The sequence below is a fragment of the Mandrillus leucophaeus genome, unplaced genomic scaffold (genome assembly GCF_000951045.1).
Source record: "Mandrillus leucophaeus isolate KB7577 unplaced genomic scaffold, Mleu.le_1.0 Scaffold167, whole genome shotgun sequence".
Taxonomy (NCBI): domain Eukaryota; kingdom Metazoa; phylum Chordata; class Mammalia; order Primates; family Cercopithecidae; genus Mandrillus; species Mandrillus leucophaeus.
The window spans coordinates 17,247-35,752 of record NW_012101665.1 but is presented as its reverse complement, the minus strand read 5'-3'; the positions used below and the strand labels follow the sequence as shown (position 1 = coordinate 35,752).

The window sequence follows — 18,506 nt, the reverse complement described above, 5'->3', positions numbered from 1 at the left end:
CACGTGGCCAAGTGCTCTGTGCGACTTGTGGTTCTGCTACCAAGTAAAATTGTCCCACAAGCAAGTCTCAAGTTCAAGAAAAAACAGCATAACAAAATCACAGAAAATCACAAAAGCATCCCTAGTCCACTCAACTATGAGCTTTATTGTTGGAAATTTCGTTCATTTCTTTTGTGCAATTTACTTCCCAGACCTGGGTACTATTTTTGGCAGCTGCACCAAGCCAACTTCATAGTTAAGGTGAAGATGTGTTTTGTAGTTTTACTAATACTGCAAGTTTTAACATCTCTTCTCTGGATTTCATAACAAGTATTGCTATTTTTTCATGTCTCAAATTCCCACTGTGACAAGTAACAAAACACAAATTTACTGCAATAAATAGAACATGTAAGAATATTTGTGGTGTTGCTTAATCAGCTGGGATTTATGGGGCAACTATTCTGTGCAAGGCACTGTACTAGCTCTGAAACTTGTTATGTAAGAATATTTGTGTTATTGCTTAATCAGCTGGGTTTATGGAGCAACTAATTTGTGCAAGGCACTGGACTAGCCCTGAAACTCTTGTTAATATAAACTCTCTTAATATTAGGTTGGTGGAAAAGTAATTGCTGTTTTGGCCATGAAAAGTAATTGCAAAAATCGCAATTTTGCATCAGTCTCATAATTAATTGGTTTTTAATTGGTTGGTTAAGTTTTTAAGAGACAGTGTGTATTTGTATTTTAAAGTAGTGAAATACAATGAGATCAAATCTGTAAAGTAACAGCAACAGCAATAGTACTGTTGTTCTTGTCAAGAGACTTTGGAAGCAAGGGAAACAGCCAGCTGCAATCCATCAGCAATTCTTCCCCAAACCCATCTAGATCCTGGTACTATCTAATTTAGTTTTGGATCTTTAGCGGAAATTAATAGCTATAATAATTATAATAATTATGTTAGATTTATAGAACAGCTTTCCTTCCAAGAGCACAAGCCTCTTAGAGCTCTGCAGATGTTCCATAAATACATGTCCCCTAATGGAATCACAATGAGGCCACTTCTAGATGGTCTCAATATTGCTATCAAGCTTTGTGGACTGGACTGACCTGTGCACAATTGAAAAGGGGCTCTTCACATCGTTCCTTTCTAGGAATAAGCTTCCCACAGCGTTGTATCTAGGAAAGGAATTCTATAGCCAATGTGGTTTGGTGAATAAGAAGCCTTTTTTGTTATTTTTTTAAATGAATGGATGATATATAATGCTATCACAATGCTATTCGCAATCAACAAGTGAATGCTGACTATGCAGTAAATACAGAATAAGGAATAGGGAAACATAACCTGAATTTCATCTTTTTTTTCCTCATGTCTCTGAACTTTAAGTCCCTAAAGGCCAGGGTTTTGCCTTGCTTTGTGACTTCCCTTAGAGTAAATACAGTGACAACCTATGTTAGAGGATTTTGTTTTTATTATTACCATCCAAACAATTTTAAGGCAAGACTGTCTGAATTAGGAACTGGGCTATTTTGCAAGATGCCATTTCTATTAATTTTCTATTAAGTTTTTACTAGATATTTTTTCTTTACTTTGTAGAGATCTGGAGCTACAAAGGACCTGTGAAGTGCAAAAATGTGTAAAATGGATGTAATACCAGGATTTAAGGTGTAGAGGGACAGCAGTATGTCTCTTTCAACATCACCATCTGGAATGGATTAGTGTTAATGAGTCACTTAATTCTTAAACTGATACAAAAGCATGGGCACCAACTCCCCTCTCTCATGCTGTGAGCAACTCTCAATCTCACTGGGAAGGACTGACTTGGAAAACCATTTTTCCATAAAACAGTCTGTGATTGATAAACAAGCATTCAGTGCAGCAACCCATTAAACCAAACAAACAAAAACAAGTTTCAGATGGCCTTGACACATGGAAGAGTGGAAGAGTGTTACCTGGTGGACTCCTGCTTGTAGATGTCAATGATATTTTCCACCAGCAGGTTCCTCTGAAGTCCATATACCCCATGTCTATCCAAAACCACTTCATGTCTACAGGATGGGCAGCGGAATCGGCCCCCTGATGCCATGGTGGTGCCTCCTCTTGTGGGCAAATACGGGTTAGAGGCCTGTTCTTGCCAAGTAAGAAAAAAGGAATTGGGTAATGCCACAAGTAGCTTCTCCGAGACTTGTTTTCACTCTCTGCTACTACAAACAACATGAACTTCTACTTTAAGCTTGCCATAAGATCATCCCTCAGGGCTTTCTCAGCAAGTGGTCCTGAAACACAGGGTCAGACCTTATCCACAGTCATATGCGAACATACCACTGTCTACATAAGATATTTTTCCATTCCACATTTTCAGAACCAAAAGTTCCAGCCAGAAACTCCACATTAAAGTCTTCAGCAATTACTTATTTATAGTTTTGAAACACATTCAATGGTTTGATTTTTAAAAATATATGATTCTTAGTATTAAAATAAAACTAGATTTGGGAGTAAAGAGGACACAAACCAAATCGTTAAAATAAACATGTTTTTCTTGAAAGTAAATGCAACTTTATAAAGTTTTGTTTGTTTGTTTGTTTGTTTTTCTTTTTTTGAGACAGAGTTTCACTCCGTTGCCCAGGCTGGAGTGCAATGGCACAATCTCAGCTCACTGCAACCTCCACCTCCTGGGTTCAAGCAATTCTCCTGCCTCAGCCTCCCAAGTACCTGAGATTATAGGTGCCCGCCACCATGCCCAGCTAATTTTTTTTTTTTTTTTTTGTATTTTTAGTGGAGATGGGGTTTCGCCATGTTAGCCAGCCTGGTCTCGAGTGCCTGACCTCAGGTGATCCACTGGCCTCGGCCTCCCAAAGTGCTGGGATTATAGGTGTGAGCCACCGCACCCGGCAACCTTATAAAGTTTTTTAAAGGATTTCACCTCAATGTTAAGCACTTGATTCCAAGAGAAGGGAATCTTTTCCACCCCCTCCCCCCAACCAAATTCCAAACAAACCTACCTGGAAAATATCACTGGCACATTTCCTACACAGGTTGTGCTGACAGGGGAGAATGACCACGGGTTTCGTGAACATCTCTAAGCAGATGGGACAGATGAGTTGCTTCTCTAAGTTATCCATGGTCTGCTGCTCTTTGGAAAAAGACTTGTAATTCAGAGATGCGCTCATCTCCTCGCTGTCCCCAAGTGTGCTGCCAGGGAAGGGTGCTGCAAGTGGCTCCAGCAAGTGTTTCCTGGATATTATTCCAGGGATTGTGTGATCAAGTGTCCTTTACGTTTCCCTCGGTGGAGGACATTGTTTCAGGCCCTGGTTTGGAGTGGGTGCCGGAGCTGTTTTTAGCAACCTGCAGTCACGTGATGTGGGCTGACTTGTCCATATAAGCCAGTGACAGGAGGATGGATCCTGACAGGTGACGAGCAGGAGTCAACATTCTTGCCCCAGGGAGTGAAGAGAGTGGGTGGGAAGGAGGATTACAAACCTCATTTAGACAGGGTTGTGAAGAGAAGGAGGTCAAAGCTGACAGTTGTCAACAACAAATGCAAATGTGCATGCCTAGCCACTGAACCATGCCCTCTGTGAACACTCACTGAGAATTTGGTGACAGTTTCTCCAGGAAGGGGCAGAACGCAGCACAGAGTCTGACTGTGTAACTAATGCCAGCCCTGTCTTGAGAGTGTAGGAACTGAGTCACCGAACGTAGCCTAATAGAGCCTCCTTAGGTGAAAATGAACAAAACATGTCTTGAAAATTGTTATCCAGGCTTCACAAGGGCAATCATCAAAAAGACTTTCTTAATGTTAGGTATTTCATCTTTGTCAGCTGGGGTTGTGGTCTTTGAAAAATTACAATTTAAAAGCTAAATTCAAATCTTCACCATAAAGGTATCCACCTCATAAATAAATAAATACATGCATAAATAAAAATTCAAAACCAGTGGATGATCTAATTATTTGAGAAAAAAGTTATATGATAAAACAACTCTAGTATGCTGTCTGCTCTTCCGCATTGCTTTCCTCTTCCTTGGCCCTCTTTCCTCCTATGCTGCCCCGCCTCCTACACACACCCAAAAACACAAAGCAAATTTGATGGTCTTTTACTGATTATTTAAATTCTTAAATTATATAATAGTTTGCAACAATAATCAGTAATGAGGTAGCAACTGGCAGGGGCCTGGGGGTGGCAAATCTATTATTTCATTTTGTCATCCCTTGGGGCACAGTTACCAGTGCCATTGACAAGTGAAGTATAAATGGAGTCCTATTTCCATACCTGCATTTCATCTGCCTCCAAAATAACTATACGCCCTTGCATTTCCCCTTCCTCCAAGGTGACTTTTTAAACCATAGTTTCTCTGGTCATTTCTAATATTCTTGGTCTGCTCTTGAGTCATAAACATTGATTCTGACATTCATCGGGATTTTGTGAAGCGACAGTTTAACCAATAAATATTGTATTTAAAAATGTTTAAATCAGATCAAAAATGAAAAAGAAATCTATGTCTGTTTATATGTGATAAATTTCGGCTTTCTTTCTCCTTGATTTTAAAAACCTGGGACAATGAACACATTTTGTTAACATATCCCTGGTGTGAATTAGATCACCAGTGAAGTGTAGGTCAGTGTGACTGGTTATGTGTGGTCTTAGTGCTGTGTGCACAGAGAGCTTATTGAGAATCTAACAAGCTCTATTAATTAATAATAAGTTATATGTATTCATAAACATATCGGGGATCTTTAGAGAATTATCTTAGTCCTTTCAATATTTATTTAGCAACTACAGTGAGGACAGGAACTGGTAAAATGTTTTTAACTGAATTACTTCAGTTCACCCAGCCTAGACAGTTAATTGTGTTTACCAATTCATGGGCTGTGGAGGGGAGGTCTGAATACAATATGTGAGATATTTTCTAGGAAAGATTAAGTTTCTACTGCCAAAGACCTTGCAATCTAAGTAAAAGCACTTAAACTAATCATGTACATTGCAGCAGAGTCTTTTCTTGTAGAAGGAATTCATTCCTTCAAAATACATTCATTGGATATGTGTAGTGTGTCTCCATTGTGTGAGGCTCTGGGGATTGAAAGATGAACAAGACATAGGTCATTGTCCTCAAGGAGCCCAGTCTGAGTGGAGATGAGACGTGCACACACACAACATAGTACTAAATAAAATGTAATAAAGAGTCCAAGCCAAAAAGTACCTGAGACAGGTCTCAATCGAGAAAGTTAAGGGCGCGTGCCAGGAGGCAGGTCTGTGCTTTTCTCCAGAGAAGATTTCGGAGACTTCAATATTTAAAGGGAAAAGGATGGATATTGGGGAAGGAGAAAAAAAATTTCTCAGTTGTGGGTATAGATAAGAGGCAAACGGTTGCATTCTTTCGAGTCTTTGATCAGTCTTTCACCAAATACATAATTTACATGTTGGGGCTGGGTGGTAGGTAGAGGAATAATAGTCATTTATGTCTTCCTCTAGCTCAGTGAGTCTGCATTTTTACATCAGAGGAAGAAAGCAGATATGCATTTGTCTCAGGTAAGCAGAGAGATGACTTAGAGTTCTGTCCTTTGTACCACGCCTGTGAAGATAAGCTGTCAATTTACACTGTCAGGGTAAAATTCAACAAAACTGTTTTAAGGTAAAGATATTGGGGCCTGTAAGGAATTTCCCAGTGTGCAAATTGTAAGGGAGGTATGTAGCTTTTAAATCTTTGTAGCTATCTTATTTAGGAATAATGTGGGAGGCAGGTTTGCCTGACGCAGTTCCCAGCTTGACTTTTCCCTTTGGCTTATGATTTTGGGGTCCCAAGATTTATTTTCCTTTCACAACAGCTACAGCAATTCAGGGTCGGAGGAATCAGAAGGGCTTCATGGGTGGGGGTAGTGTCTGAACTGCTGCACCGAGGATCTCAGAGGGATGGAGGTGTAGTTAGGTGGGGCATGGCTGGGGCTTTCCAAGAGAAGGCACAGCAGCAGCAACGTGGGCATGCACAGGCGTGCAGGGGATCTCCGAGCCACGGTGACTTGAGCTGGAGTGCACGCATACTGCTCAAGCATTGACTGGCCATGGATACTGCGTTAAAGAGTTTTTAACACTTAATAAATTAAGCAGCAGGAAGTCGTTAAAAGTTTCTCACTTCCGTGAGGGCAGTGGTTGGTTAGATTGATCTTTCAGTGAGAATTGGGTTAGATTAGCATGAAGGTGACTGGCTAAAGACCAGATCAGAGGCTGTTGGCAATAGTCCAGGTGAGAGGTCGGGAAGCCCTGGCACAGGTCATGGCAGTGGGGAAGGAAAGAAGGAAATGATCCCTGGGGCTGCTATGAAAGTAGAATCCACAGAGATGACTCAGATGCGTGAGCCTGAGTGACCGATGATGTAGTGAGAGGCTGCAGAGTGAGTCAGAGACAGTCAGGCTTTCTCCCAACTTCTGCATCTACCTCGCTTTGTGGTCTTGGAAGGTGACCTCACCTAGGAGGATTTCAGTTCTGCCCTCTATAAGTGAGTGGGGTTCATAACCTAGCTTAGCAGTATTCGTAGAAAAAAACAAAAACCTCTGAAACAGTATTTTCTTTTAAGAGACCGAGAGTCACTCTGTTGCCCAAACTGGAGTGTAGTGGCGCAGTCATAGCTCACTGAAACCTCAAACTCCTGAGCTCAAGCAATCCCCCCACCTTAGCCCCCTGAGTAGCTGGGACTACAGGTGTGCACCACTAGGCCCAGCTAATTTTTTAATTTTTTTGCAGAGACAAGGGTCTTGCTATGTTGCCCAGGCTTGAACTCCTGGCTTCAAGCCATCCTCCTGCCATGGTCTCCCAAAGCTCTGGGATTACAGAGCTGATCTCTATCTTCCTTTCTCTGTCTTTTTTTTTTTTTTTTTCTCTCTGTTCTTTCTTGCTCCCTGCCTTTTACTTTTTCTTAGAACTGTCCCTGGAGGCGACACAGGAAACCAGCATGAATCCCACAGGACTAAGAGCTCAGTTGATGAGTATCAATGAAAAAGAGTAAAACTCTGTAAAATATTTGAAAATATTTACTCTGAGCCAAATATAAGAACCATGACCTGTGACAGCCCCAGGAAGTCCTGAGAACAGGTGCCCAAGGTGGTCAGGCTACAGTTTAGTTTTATAAGTTTCAGGGAGACATAAGACATCAATCAATATATGTGGGGGTATACATTCATTTGGTCTGAAATATGGGACAGCTCGAAGTGGGGGCTTCCAGGTCATAGGTAGATTCGAAGATTTTCTGATTGGCAGTTGGTTAAAAGAGTTAAGATATTACCTAAGGACCTGCAATTTACAGTAAGGTATGTCTGGGTTTAGATAAGGGGTTGTGGACACCAAGGTTCTTGTGCAGAAGATGCTTCCAAACTAGCAGGCTTCAGAGAGAATAGAAGTTAAATCTTAGTTAAATCTCTCCCAGATCAGGGAAAAGACCTGGAAAAGGAAGGGATTCTCTACAGAATATAGATTTTCCTCACAAGAGACAGTGTTGCAGGGCCATTTCAAAATATTTCAAAGAAATATATTTTGGGGGAAAATACTTTAATTTATTTCAGGGCCTGCTATCTGTCATATGATGCTATACTAGCGTCAGATTGGAATTTGGTATCTTATTGCTACAAAGAGTCTGTTTTTTCAGTCTTGAGATCTCTGTTTTAGTGTTAATGCTGGTCAGCTGAGCCTGAATTCTAAAAGAGGCTAGAAGGAGGCATGTGTGACTCTATCTTCCCATGATGGCCTGAAATCATTTTTTAGGTTTACTTTGGAACGACCTTGGCTGAGAAGGGGCGTCCATCAGTGAGTTGGGGGCTTAGAATTATATTTTTCGTTACCAAAATATACCCTGAAAATCTGAGACAGGTCTCAGTTAATTTAGAAGGTTAATTTTGCCAAGGTTGAGGATGCATGCCTGTGACACGGCCTCAGGAGGTCCTAACAACGTGTGCCCAAGGTGATCAGAGCACAGTTTGTTTTTATACATTCTATGGAGACATGAGACATCAATCAACGTATACAAGATGAACATTGGCTTGGTCTGGAAACGGGACAGCTCGAAGCAAAGGCGGAAGATTCGAAGCGGGGAGGAGGATTCCAGGTCATAGGTCGAAAAGAGAAAAATGGTTGCATTCTCTTCAGTTTCTAATTACCTTCTCCATTTATGCATTTATCTCAGTGAGCAGAGGGGCGACTTTGAATAGAATGAGAGGCAGATTGGCCCTAAACAGTTCCCAGCTTGACTTTTCCCTTTAGCTTAGTGATTTGGGGGCCCCAAGATTTATTTTCCCTTCACAACATGAATAATTACCACCTTCCTCTCTGCGTTCTCTTTTCTTCATTTCTTGCTCCTCCCTGCTCTCAGACACCAGTCCATGGGGTGGGTGTTTGAGCTGGAAGTGGGACACAGGAGGGAGTGCTCTGCTCTAAGGAGAAATCAGAACATTTTGTTTACTCCCAAATCATTCATAGGGTCCAGGAGATTGGGGAAATTCCGGACCTGAATCAGAATTTAAGTCATCTTCAGGCTCCGGGATTTGGAGTGGACCTGAGCCTGTGCTGGACATGAAAACCAGCTGATAAAAGAAAAAATTTAGACAAATTGAAATTAACAAAATTTAATTGAGCAAAGGATGATTCACGAATGAGGCAGCCCTCAGAACCAGAATAGGTTTAGAGATTCAAGGGCTGCCCCATGGTTGGGTAAGATTTATGGACCGAGAAAAGGAAGTGATGTACAGAAAGCAGAAGTGGGGCACAGAGTTAGGTGGACTGGTGACAGCTCAGCGTTTGCCTTACTTGAACCTGGTTTAACAGCTGACCACCTGGGATTGGCTGAGACTCAGCGACCTGTTACAAGAGCACGTTACAGTCTGTTTAGACACCCAGTTGGGTGACAGTTCACTATGTACAAGAAACCTTTAAGTGAAACCTAAAATATATATGAAGGTAGCTTTAGGTCAAACTTAATTTAACAAAGCGTAGTCTCCTGAAGGTATTTTGGTTTATATAGAAGGAGTGCACTGCTTCCCCCACGTCCACCCCCACCCTCACCACACATATCAGGACAGAGGCTAGAAACTGATCGGGAGCAATTACACAGGGAGCTGCCATGGTTGGAAGCCCTGGTTGCCCCTCATTTCTGAGTCCCACCAGCCTGGGGCTGGAGTACGTTTAGACACATTGAAAAACTGAAGCAAAGTTACCACCACCCTCCCCTCTTTCAACAGTTTTCCGGTCTCCCAGATACATCTGGGGAAATTAGATGGGTCCCTAGGAACCTCAGTGTGCACCCAACGGTGGATGTGACACTGAAGAGTAACAACAGAAAAAGAAGGCTTTTGACCTCTTTCAACCTGTAGCTGCCGGGCCAAATGGAACCAGGCATTTTCAGGGGCCAGGGCCCAGGAATGAGATGTAGATCTGCAGTGGAATTCTGACATGACCTAAATGGAGTTAGGCCAAATTTCACAAGTAAAGGGCACGGTCTGTCCTCACTTAAGACACCAGCAGCAAACTCTAGGGTTCCCAGATCCTGCACTTCTGACCAACTGGCTACAAATTTGGGGGTTCCCACTACCTCCTTGGTTTGGTAGAATGACTCACAGAACTCAGGAAAACATATTTATGATTACAGTTTTATTAGAGCCAAAAAGAATACAAATTAAGACTGGCCAAAAGAAGAAATTCATACGGGCAAGGTTGCAGGGTGTCCCAAATGTGAACTTCCATGTCCTCTCCCAGTGGAGTCAGGATGCATCACCCTCCTGGCACATGAATGTGTAACAATGCACACAGAGTGCTGTTAACCAGGGAAGGTCACCCGAGCTTCTGTGTCCAGAGTTCTTATGGGGGCTTCATTATGGAGGCATGATTGATGGAATCATTAGCTATGTGACTGATCTCAATCTTCAGCTTTCTCCTTGCCTCCCTGGAGGTTGGGCTGACATCATGTGGCTCAAAGCCCCAAGATTCTCATCTCATGGTTGTTCTTTCTGACATGGCCGGCCCCCATCCTCAGTTATCTCCTTAGCATAAACTATCAGGGCCCACGATGAATAACAAAGGTATGTCTGTCATTCGAGAAATTCTAAGGATTTAGAGGCTCCCACTCAGGGACTTGGGACAAAGACCAGCTAAGTTCTTTATTATACAGTAAGAGCTCAGTGTGTTTTTCATCTAGGGAAGACAGGAAGGGATGCTAAAATTATTTTTACTACTATACCACTACAACAAATATGATAAATATGTACTGAGTACCCATTACTTCATGTCATAGCTCCCTGTCTCTGGTATTATTATCTCCACTGAGTCAACTGTGGCTGAGCAAGTTAAGTAGTTGCCTTGAGTCACGTGGCTGCTGAAACTGTGATGCAGACTAAGAGATACATCTTTTGAGTACAGAGCCCATGACCTCACCCACTAAGCTGCACCACACCCATGCTTTAGAAGGGCACTGTCCATAACAATTTCCACTAATTATGGAAATGTTCTATATCTGTAGTGTCCAATCTCTAGCCACTTGTGGTTCTTGAGTACTTGGAATGTGCACAGTGCAGCTCTGAAACTAAATTTTAAACTGTATTAATTTAAACTTATATTTAAATGTCCACATGTGGATAGTGGTTATTATACTAGACAACCAGTCCTAGAACACGAGATATAAAAAAATATTGGGGGCAAATTCAAATGCGTATGAAGGACTCTCCAACAAGAACTGGGTCACCGTCTTTTGGTGATTTTGTACTCTCTGGCTAGAGTGATGTGATTCTCTACTCGCCCCAGTGTGGTCAGAAGAGCAGAACTGATTCTTCATTGTAACTGTCAAAATAGGTCAGAGCATTCTGTGAACAGGAGACATTAGAAAATCCCAAAGAATCCTGAACATTCCAGAACATCCTCAGCATTTCATTTACCCATGTTCTGTTTTGTGTCTTTGGTGCAGGTAATTGCAATTCCAGGTACTTGAAAATAATCCAGCCTTAGTTTAAGGAGCCATTTGTTCATCAAACAGAACAGAGAATTTATGGTTAGATGGAGGGTAGAGCTAAAAGAAAATAAAAAACAGATATGGTTTGAAGCAAAACAGTGAGCAGAGAGAGTGCAGTCCTGATGAAAGAGAAAACAAGAGGAGTCGGAAGACAGATCTTACTCCTGGCTCAGCCTCTAAGGTAGAAAGGAAGTGTTCTTGCTTTCTTGTGCCCACTGGAAGTGAGAAAGGGGGTGACTGACTAAAGAATTAAAACAGGGAAAGAACATCAGATGATGTGAATGTGAAGGCAGAGAGTTGGTGATTGCTGAAGAAGGAAGTTTAGTTGGGCTGGAGCACTAGGGCACCAGTGGACCAAGACTTTCAGGTCAACCCCAGCACCAATATAATCTGAGAATTATTTTAATCCCATGCCAAAACAAAGGCCAACACTTAATCTTGTGCAAACCAGGTCCTCTTAACTAAGCCAGTGAGGCTGTTAATTCTTTCTTGCAATATTCACACATGCATGCCTGCATCCACCCGTCCGTCCAACCATCCATCGATCCATCCATCCATCCATCCATCCATCCCTCCCTCCCTCCCTCCCTCCCTTTTTTAGTGAGAACTCCACTCATGACCAGTGGAGGGAAGGCCACACTTCATTTGGGATTTCAATGAGCTGGTGTTCCAAGCACCAGGCTCGGTTATCAGTCCTGCCAGATATAACCCATCTGACCACAGAAGACATAATGTTATTTCTTTTGGTATCCTAGAGCTCAGGGTGTGGCCCAAATAAAGCACTGTCTAACCATTATTTGGCTTAGAAATTTCCCTCCATGTAACAACTTTAAAAGTTATTCCAAAAAATATAACCCAGAACTCTCTTTCCTTAAAAAGATTCTTGCCATCCCTTTGCACTGAGGACTTGACCCATGACATCTACAAAATACTTCATGTTTTCCCTCTGCCTGTGTCATCAGTCTTTTCTATTTAGCTGTCTACCTGGCAATAAGTAGCTTGGATATGTGATTTTTAAATTTTTTTTTTTTTTTTTTTTTTGAGACAGAGTCTCGCTTTGTCACCCAGGCTGGAGTGCAGTGGTGCGATCTCGGCTCACTGCAACCTCCGCCTCCCGGGTTCACGTCATTCTTCTGCCTCAGCCTCCAAGTAGTTGGGACTACAGGCCGCGCACCACCACGCCTGGCTAATTTTTTTGTATTTTTAGTAGAGACGGGGTTTCACGGTGTTAGCTAGGATGGTCTCGATCTCCTGACCTCGTGATCCGCCCGCCTCGGCCTCCCAAAGTGCTGGGATTACAGGCATGAGCCACCGCGCCCGGCGTGATTTTTAAATTTTTAATGAAAAGAAACATCTTACAAAATCTAAAATCAAAGAGAAATGAACTTGAAAAGCACTTAACAGCAGCTAACACTGTGGCATTTCTTTCATTAGATGGTTTGCCAACTTCTGCTTGAAATCTTTTGTTCATTTGATAACCACTCCTTCTTCAAATCTGTTGCTTATAAATTTTACTTCATCATAAAGATCTCTGAGGAAACGTTAGAAAAATGAACATATTTTACTTTCCGCTGGACACTTCTTGGATAAGTGTTCTTGGATAAGAAACACTCATTATATATGTGCCAGAAATAAGCAGCGACAGTCCCAACAAGCAGCGAATACTTTAGCCCAAGGTCTTCCCAATGGCCTATGTCTGAACTCCACACGTTGGCTCCACCCTCCCCACCCAGACCCAACCCCACTTCTCCTCCACCTCAGCCTCCTAACTGATTTCTCTGAATTCACTCTTGCCTTCTGCAGTCCACTTCTCACAAGTCACCCCTTATTTAAATCCTGTTAATGGTCACATCACCTCTAGGATAAAGGTATTAATCCTCACTGTGGTCCCAAGACCTGATGTGATCTGGCCCTTGCCTATCTCTCTGACTTGCACTGTCCAAAGAAATAAGATGTATGTGACAAATATGTGCCATATACATGATTTTAAATTTTGTAATAGCCACATTTAAAAAATCTAAAAATAAATAAAAATAATATTATTTTACTTAACCTCAGAACATCAAAATATTATCATTTCAACATGTAACCAATACTGTTTAAAAGTGAGATGTGCACACAGAGACAGTTTTCCCTCTTCCTTTCCTATATGGAGATCTTTTACTTCATTTCCTTTGCTTTATTGCCCTGATGAGAGCTGAAAACACCCTTGCCTTGGTCTTGGTCTTAGGAGGAAAGCACTGTTCTTTAATATTAAGCATAATGTAAGCTGCATGTGTTTCACTTATGTCCTTTATCAGGTTGAATAAGTTCCCTTCCCCTCTAAATTTGCTGACAGTTTTTAAAAGCAGGAATGGATGTTGAATTTGGTCAAATGATTTTTCTGCATTTGCTCAGATGATCACATGATTTTTTTTCTTTAATCTGTTTAATGTTATGAATTTGAATGTTGAGCCAGTCTTGTATTCCTGGGATAAATCTCACTTAGTCATAATGTATTTTCCTTTTTATATGTTGTTGGATTTACTTGGCTAAAATTTTGTTGAGAATTTTTGCATCTATATTCATAAGCTATATTGGTCTGTAGTTTTCTTTTTCTGTAATGTCTTTGCCTAATTTTGGTATCAGAGACTTCATAGAATGAGTTGGAAAGTACTCCTTTTTCATCATTTTTTTTTGGAAAAATTTGTATATAATTGGTATTTTTTTTCTTCCTTAACTCTTTGGTAGAATTCAGTACTGAAGCCATTTGGGCCTGGTGTTCTCTTTATGAGAGAAATAAGTTACAACATGTAAAGTATCTAGAGCTGTGCTCGGCTTGTAGGAAGTGCTGGGTTGATGTCAGCTGTTAATTTTTTAAAAGTCATCCCTAGTTCCAATTTAAAAATATTGTTTATTTCAGAAAACTTAGAAAATAGTTTAAAATTTTAAGGAAAATATATCACAGTAATCATACTATCAAAGATCATTATTGTTGTTAACATTTTAATGCATGTTTCCAGTCTTTTTTTTTTCTTTTTCTTCTTCTTTTTTTTTTTTTTTGAGACGAGGTCTCCCTCTGTCGCCCAAGCTGGAGTGCAGTGGTGCAATCACTGCTCACTGCAGCCTTGACCTCTCAGGTTCAAGAGATCTTCCTACCTTACCCTCCCGAGCAGCTGGGATCACAGGTACATGCCACCACATACAGCTAATTTTTGTATTTTTTTTAGAGACAGGGTTTCATCATGTTGCCCAGGCTGGTCTCGAACTCCTGAGTTCAAGGGATCTGTTTGCCTGGGCCTCTCAAAGTGTTGGGATTATAGGCATGAGCCACCATGCTGGCCTGTTTCTAGTCTTTTCTATAAATAACTTATGCTTGTTTATATTGCTCTATACCTACTTTATTTCTAAGCATGATTATTAACATTTCCCATGTCAATGTAAGTTCTTAATAAACACAATTTTGAGGGCTATATATATTTCATTACATGGCCACACCATAATATATCTAACCATCATATTGTATTTTTAGCATTGTTCTTCCTACTTTCCCTACACAGTAGATCCAAGCACCTCTTTCCAGGCACTTCCATATATATTTATATAAACACATATACAAACCCTTACACTAATTCCCCCAGGCATTCACTGTATGATGCTATGCTTGCCAGGCCTCTAGGTGCTGAAATGTGTCGAATCTCTGCAGTTTGCCAGGGAAATGACACTTTATGTTTCTGTTTCTTCCTTCCTTGCACACTGATAACAGCTAATGTTTATTTTGTGTTTACTATGTGCCAGGCACTGTACTAAGGCTTTTACATGTTATATCTTAATTAAAAGTAGGTATCATTATTATATCCCCATTTGAGAAACAAAGACACTGAAGCACCGAAATGTCAAGCAACCTGCCTGTGGTCATACAGTTAGAAGTAGCAAAGCCAAGAAAGGCCATCAGGTTTCACAGTCTGCCTGACTAACCACCATGCATTACTGCTTCCTGATTGATACCTTTGAGCTTTGTACGTGAATTCCATTCCCAGTTTGGGTTGCTGACTCTGAGATATCCTTTGAGTTTTGGCCCAGGTCACCTCCCCCAAACGTGTGTCCTCCACTGGGTTTTGGGTGCATTACTTGCTATTCCTTTGACTTATTACTTACTTCTTGCTCTTTCGGTCACTTAAAAGTTTCACTGCCAGTTCCTCCCCTCAGCCAGCTAGAACGCCCATAATCCCAAACTAGAAACTGGGACATGGCATCTGATAAAAGAATTCTTTTTCTTACTTTGTGAATTTGTTTTTATGAACATCATGATGTTATATTTCAAGTAATTTACAATACATTCAATTAAAAGACTATTGAAAATAATAAAACGAGGTAAAAATGGAGACCACTGTAGAAAATGAAAGATAGCAATAAACCATAGCATGTTGTATACACTGGTAACAAAAGTATACAGGTTGCCTAGGACCCTGAAGAAATATCATTTATTTGCTGCACTCCTCACAAAGGATAATACTGTATTTCTGCTTTTGTGTGGAAGATTTGTGTTTTGTCTTGTAAGAACTGCGGGGTGGCTTCAACAGCTTTTTTTCTTGAAAATTAGGATAGGGAGATTTTATTTACCAGAAAAGTCTTTGTGTTCTGTTTAATCTCTGAATCTTTCAGTGAGTGTGTGGATGTGTGTTTGGGTTTTACTCGTTTTGTTTTTGTCTTGTCTTTGCTTAACAAAATTACGCTCAAGGACTGCCCTAGATAAAATTTTTATCCAATTAATTCTCTCTCATCGCTGGTCTCTAGTTAATTCTCCACAGTTACTTCCACTGGAGGACAATGACATAAGAACCTCCTCCAACGGCAGCCCCTGTGTCCAGGGACTTTATCCACTCACCTTCGCAGGGCTACCTTTTGCCTTATCCATCCACCTCGGATCTGTCCTCTGTCCGGAGCCAGGCAGTCCGCCCGGGGCCGAACAGTTCCTGCTTCCTCGGCTGAGCAAACGTTCAAAGTAATCAGTGTCCGTTTCCAAGTTCTCTGTTTCTTGCTTTGTTTTCCCTGAGGGTCTCCCCGAACGATGGGCAGCTTAGCCTCAGATGAGTCCCTGGAAATGCAGACATCTTATCACAAATCATAAAGGATTTTGAGGGATAATACATGTGACGGCAATCTGTCTCCATTTTGAAGCAGAAATAATTGTATTTCGTGAATTTCCCCCAATTAAATGGGTCTAGAAATTTAAAGCTAGAAGGGTAAACTGCTAGCACCCACCACTCCTTGTCTGGGAAGTTTTAGAGCGGTAACCTGGAGCTCGCCCTACTCTTCAGTTGACTTCGTCTGACTTTTCAGCTCTAGTGTGGGCTGAGAGAATCGAAAGAAAAACCGTACGGGACAGGAAAGAAAACTGGAGGATGCGGGCATCGATCCCGCTACCTCTCGCATGCTAAGCGAGCGCTCTACCATTTGAGCTAATCCCCCACGGTTGGGCACGGCTCGTTATCTGTTCCTCTAGAGAAGGGTCAGAACACTCAGCACTAAAGACAGATTTCTTTGGTTCAAAGCAACAAAACAAATGAGTCTCTCCTTCGAGCCGGAATCGAACCAGCGACCTAAGGATGGCTACGGGCGCGCGCCTACAGTCCTCCGCTCTACCAGCTGAGCTATCGAAGGGAGCGGGCAAAACGGCCTGGGTGCCGCCTTGTCTCTGTAACATTGTGTCATTTTTAGGCTTCCTGTTTTTGGTATTGTGTTCTCTCTCTTTCTGATTCCCAGGTTCCGGGAGCACCAGATCCCTCTTCCCGCGGACCCCCCACCTCCTCACGGCAGCCGTTGCGAGCCCTCGGGTCGCAGAAGCTGCCCGGGGCTCTGAGGAGAGGGCCCCGCCCGGCCCCCGGGAGCCGGCGCTGCCTCTTGTGTGACTCGGGGGCCCAGCAATGCCAAAGACCGGTTAGAAAGATGCAGAAGCCGTGACCCGGCAGTCGCTCGGCCGAGCGGAGTCCCACAGCTGCGCTGGGAACCTGCCCGGGCACGTCCCCGCGGGGGGATAGCTAAAAAGAATTACCGCGCAGGCTGGGAGGCCCAAAATGGGGAGAACGCGCTAGAGTTTCCAACTGCTTGTTGGAATGCAATGTGTCATTGAAGGCACCCAAGGAAAGGGGCATAAGTCATCGGGAGCTGGAATAAAAACCGCACTTGTCTCCTTCGAGCCGGAATCGAACCAGCGACCTAAGGATGTCTCCTGCTGAGGAAGTAGCTACAGTCCTCCGCTCTACCAGCTGAGCTATCGAAGGGACGTGTATGCATGTTGGCGTCCCCTGAGATTCAGCACAGAAGAATCGGAGCGCCAGTCCAGGCAGCCGGAGATTGCACTGAGCGCAGCGCCCGCGAGTCGGCCTGTGTGCTCCACGCGTGCGCAGAAAGACAGCGCGCTCTGGCTCGCTAGACTGACTGACCGGGTGAAGGCCCTCGACCCAGGTGTCGGGGGCCCGCGGTGCCAAGACCCTGCGACTCTACCGCCCCCGCTTATCGTACTTTTCCTTTACCAGCCTGCGTTGCCCTTTAAAGTGGTTGCCGAGTGTGTTCTCAACACGCAATAATTCAACGGCCAGTGGAGGAGTTGCGTGGTAGACCAGTGGCGCAATGGATAACGTGTCTGACCACGCATCAGAAGATTGTAGGTGCAGCTCCCGCCTGGCTCGGCATTTTTGTCACCTGAGGTTAACAAACCAGAAATCATTACTTCCTCTAGCGTCCCCAAACTGCGAATGCCACCAGTTTGGATTTCTGCAGTGTCCGTTGCACTTTAAGCCCGGGAGGCCTTACCAGCGCCGCCCGTCCAACTTCCGCCGGGTGAAGGGGAGGCCCCGAGGCTCTCGGGACGCCCCCGGCCGGCAAGCCCGGTTGGGAAGACGCCACTGAAGCCTGCGGTTGTGTAGACAGAGCTAGTTCCACTGCATGTACTTTAAGACATCAGAGTCATTAAGTTCCTAGAGAAAGTCCCCTCACCAACCCCCGGCTAAGCGAAGAGAGGGAAGAAGATTAAGATTACATAAAATGTCTTTTTGATCTGGTTCCTATTTTATGATTAATTTTAACAAAGTTATTCAATCTCAAATAGGCCTATAATCCTGCTTTGTCGGCCTATTTTTGTAAGGTCATAGTCAGCGTTTATAAATTGTTAAAGGTTTGCCGCCATATTCCCACTCAGTTTTTAGCATAGCATAAAAACCATCCAACGACCTGGATTTTGCCCTTAGGGGTCTTTTAACCAAGAAGGCATCATGTTGGTTTGGGCAAACTGAGTTTCTGTGTTAATGTTATTATAGTAATATTTGTGGAAGGGAGATTGGAATTATTTCTTAAATCTCCCCTATAAGATAGTAGTTCCCAAAAGTAAAAGCTTTAATAAAACGTAAAATTAGGAAAGAGAAAATAGGAAGTTAGAGAAAAGGAAAGGGCTGGATTTTTAAGTGGGAAAGCGGCTTCCTTAAGGCTGCACAAACATGAGGAGATTATTTTTGTTTCCTGGTGAACATTTTTCCATTTTTGCATGTAACAAGCTGATGTATCTTTAAAGTTA

The 18,506-nt window shown here is 42.6% G+C and overlaps 1 protein-coding gene, 1 long non-coding RNA gene and 3 other non-coding genes across 8 annotated transcripts in view; all 5 read right to left on the bottom strand.

Moving 5' to 3' along the window:
- The window catches only part of TRIM55 (tripartite motif containing 55), a 51,332-nt gene extending 47,819 nt beyond the window's left edge, over positions 1-3,513 (bottom strand). For all 4 annotated transcript variants that reach the window (XM_011976467.1, XM_011976466.1, XM_011976468.1 and 1 more), the window contains exons 1-2: positions 2,977-3,513; positions 1,927-2,099 (exon numbers count right to left, since the gene is read on the bottom strand). In XM_011976467.1, coding sequence (XP_011831857.1) covers positions 1,927-2,099; positions 2,977-3,144 — 341 coding nt within the window. In that variant the 5' untranslated portion in view covers positions 3,145-3,513. The remainder of the gene's footprint in view (positions 1-1,926; positions 2,100-2,976) is intronic.
- A 255-nt stretch (positions 3,514-3,768) lies between these two features.
- On the bottom strand, positions 3,769-17,297 carry LOC105536977. The gene is made up of 3 exons (XR_001005650.1): positions 16,989-17,297; positions 15,822-16,031; positions 3,769-3,865 (listed from the first exon to the last, which is right to left on the bottom strand). It is a non-coding gene; the product is annotated as an uncharacterized LOC105536977 (long non-coding RNA).
- TRNAA-AGC lies at positions 16,333-16,405 on the bottom strand. The gene has a single exon. It is a non-coding gene; the product is annotated as a tRNA-Ala (tRNA).
- On the bottom strand, positions 16,509-16,597 carry TRNAY-GUA. Its single transcript is given in 2 exon segments — positions 16,509-16,544; positions 16,561-16,597. It is a non-coding gene; the product is annotated as a tRNA-Tyr (tRNA).
- On the bottom strand, positions 17,125-17,217 carry TRNAY-GUA. Its single transcript has 2 exons — positions 17,181-17,217; positions 17,125-17,160 (listed from the first exon to the last, which is right to left on the bottom strand). It is a non-coding gene; the product is annotated as a tRNA-Tyr (tRNA).
- Positions 17,298-18,506: the final 1,209 nt, after the last annotated feature.